The sequence below is a fragment of the Bison bison genome, unplaced genomic scaffold (genome assembly GCF_000754665.1).
Source record: "Bison bison bison isolate TAMUID 2011002044 unplaced genomic scaffold, Bison_UMD1.0 scf7180017864379, whole genome shotgun sequence".
NCBI lineage: Eukaryota > Metazoa > Chordata > Mammalia > Artiodactyla > Bovidae > Bison > Bison bison.
The window spans coordinates 3447453-3450306 of record NW_011494951.1 but is presented as its reverse complement, the minus strand read 5'-3'; the positions used below and the strand labels follow the sequence as shown (position 1 = coordinate 3450306).

General features: G+C 63.6%; 1 protein-coding gene across 1 annotated transcript in view; it reads right to left on the bottom strand.

The window, feature by feature from the left end:
* The window catches only part of KCNH2 (potassium voltage-gated channel, subfamily H (eag-related), member 2), a 19632-nt gene that overhangs the window by 3601 nt on the left and 13177 nt on the right, over positions 1-2854 (bottom strand). The window contains 4 exon segments of the mRNA XM_010857366.1: positions 2-96; positions 357-550; positions 1673-1925; positions 2378-2816. Coding sequence (XP_010855668.1) covers positions 2-96; positions 357-550; positions 1673-1925; positions 2378-2816 — 981 coding nt within the window.

The window sequence follows — 2854 nt, the reverse complement described above, 5'->3', positions numbered from 1 at the left end:
GTCCGTGCGCCGTCGGAAGGACAGCTTGCGTTTGCGTTGCCGGTTGAACCCGCCCTCCAACTCCGCGCTGCCCGGAGAGCCGGGGATCATGTTGGTCTGAAACCCAAGAGCGGTGTCAGGGCCCTTCCGCGTCCACCTGCCCTGCCCGGTCCCGGGGAAGACCCTCTCATGACCAATGGAGGTGGAACAGGGCATGCCCGCTCCGTGGGGTGTAAGCTCCGCCGCAGGACCAGGGCTGAGACTGGCACTTTTCACAACCTGGTCTGCCCCAGATACCATTAAACAAGCCCAGAGAGAAGGTCCCACGGCGAAGGGACAGCCACCCAGCAGGGCGGTCGGCCGCATGGCCCACTCACATCCCGCAGGTTGAAGGTGATCTCCAGGCTGGACCAGAAGTGGTCAGAGAACTCGGGGTACATGTCCAGCACCTCCAGCAGGTCGTCGCGGTGGATCTTGTGCAGGTCGCAGTAGGTGAGGGCCCGCACGTCCCCGTTGGACTTCCCAGGGCGCGCGTACAGGTTCAGAGGCTCTCCGAAGATATCATTCTTCCCTGGAGGCCACCGAGAGGGGGGCTCAGCCCCGGGGGCGGCAGCGGAGGCAGCAGGCACCTGTCTTCCGTGCATTGTCACCCTGGCCAGGCACCTCCCCTCAGTCTGCTCACGTGTTGCTCAGCCCCAGCCCCCAGGGCCAGGGGGGCACCAGCCAGCCCGTCTGCCCCCAGCTCCCAAAGGCAGGACAGGTGCAGTGCGGTGCCCTGGAGGAGAAGGGCCAGGAACCCGTGCCTCCCACCTACTGTAGGGCCAGCCAGCAGCTCCAGCCTGGATGCCCAGCTCTGCCCAAGACCCTGGCTTCCTCCTTAGGTTCTAACTCCTCTGGTATTGCGCCCCCCCACCAAAGCCCATTCCCAAACACCCCCTGGCTAAGCACTGCACCCCCATGAACATGTTCTTCAAGCTACAGATCATAACACAGTAGTGAATCAAGACCAGCATTTTGTTTACTGAGAGAAAACAGGATAGCATAGGTAAGCACAGGCACAGAATGGAAAACACCGGGATGCAGTTAAAGCAACTGCAGTTTAGCAAAACTTTGGTTCCAGTGGTGTTTGGGGTGCTTGCGGCACGAGCATTAAGCCCCACTGTGACACATCAGCCCTGAGGTGGCCAGGGCCAAGGGGAGGACAGGCAGAGGGCAGGAAGTCCCCAGCACCCAGGCACACCTGTCCACGTGCACAGGTAGAGCAGAGAAGAAGGGATGCGAGGGGAAGAGGGGCAGACTCCCTCTGCTCTGGAAGTGAGGGTTTGGCTGTACCACAGGGAACTGTGTGGCCCTAAGTGGGAATCAGTCGCACAACCTCCCCCACTGCCTACCTTGGAGCATTTGGATTTGATCCCATTTTAAGAAACAAAGAGTGTCGCAGCCCTTGAGGAGACCCCCAAAGGGGAACCGAATTCAGAAACCTCCAGAATTCAGCAGCACCCGCCCCACACCCCCACCAGGTAGGGCTCCTCTCCCCGGCCCCCTGGGAGGGCCTGAGCTTGGGTGAATTAAAGGAGCCCAAGGCCCCTGTGGGCAGTCACAGGGCCACAGCCCCCAGGGCTGTGTCCTTCGAGGGCTGGGCCTCTGCAGCTGCGGCAGGGACTCCGGGCCCAGCTCCCGGTCCCTGCCGTACCCAGGATGGCCACGACCACGTCACCCCGCAGGATCTCGATGGAGCCCCGGGAGATGAAGTAGAGGGCTGTGAGCAGGTCCCCGGCGTGCACCAGCGTGTCTCCGGGCGGTGCGTGCGTCGTCTTGAACTTCATGGCCAGGGCCCGCAGGCAGCCCTTGGTGGCCCCTCGGAAGGGCTTGCAGTGCTGCAGCAGCGAGCGGTTCAGGTGCAGACAGATGTCAGCCTGCAGGCACTCGGGGAAGCCCTTCAGCACCTGGGGGCGGGGGGCGGCTCAGGACGCCCTCTCCTGGGAGTCCACTCCCACCCCCCACCTTGGAGAGCCAGCAGGGAGCACCAGGACGTCCAGGATCTATCGGAGGAAGGCCCTGGGCGTCCACGCCAGCTCCACCCCTCCTCCCTGCAGACTATGCACCCTTGGGACGACACCTCCCTGCTTTCACCTCCACCTTCTAGTGTGTGAGGCATGGAGACCATCTCCTGCCTGGGGCTGTCCTGTGGATCAACCACGGATCACCCAGAGCCTGCCCCAAAGTGAGAACTTGCCCAGGAAATGAACTCCACGGGCAGAGGGAGGGTAACTACCTCTCAGGGTCCTTCCAGCACTACCTGGGCCCACCTGGGCCGGGGTGGGGGGGAGTGTGACTCTGGCGAACCCAGAGGAGTCCCCACCGGCACCCTGCCCCCCAGCCCAGCCCGGGCCCTCACCGCATTCATGTCGATGCCGTTGGTGTAGGACCAGGCATGCTGGAAGTACTCCTCAAGGCGCTGGCGCAGCGGGTTGGGGATCTGGTGGAAGCGGATGAACTCCCGAACGCGGAGCATCTGTGTGTGGTAGCGCGCCGTGCCCGAGTATAGCCGCTGGATGATGGCCGACACGTTGCCGAAGATACTGGCATACATGAGGGCTGGGGGCGGGGTGAGTGGGGCCGTCAGCCTCCGAGGGACCCTGTCCACCCCAGCACCAGGTCAGTGCCAACACACACTCCCGCCTCAGTGTGAGCACACACGTGAGATGCATGCACAGAAGCCCGGGCACACACGCTCCTCAGCCCCTGCCTTGTGCCTCTGCCCTGGTGTTCCCAGCACTGTGATGGGGGCCCCTGGGGGGTGGGGGGCGCCCACTCGGGCCCCTCTAACACCCTCCCTCTCCTGTGTGACTTGTGCCCACACCCGCCCCCAGGG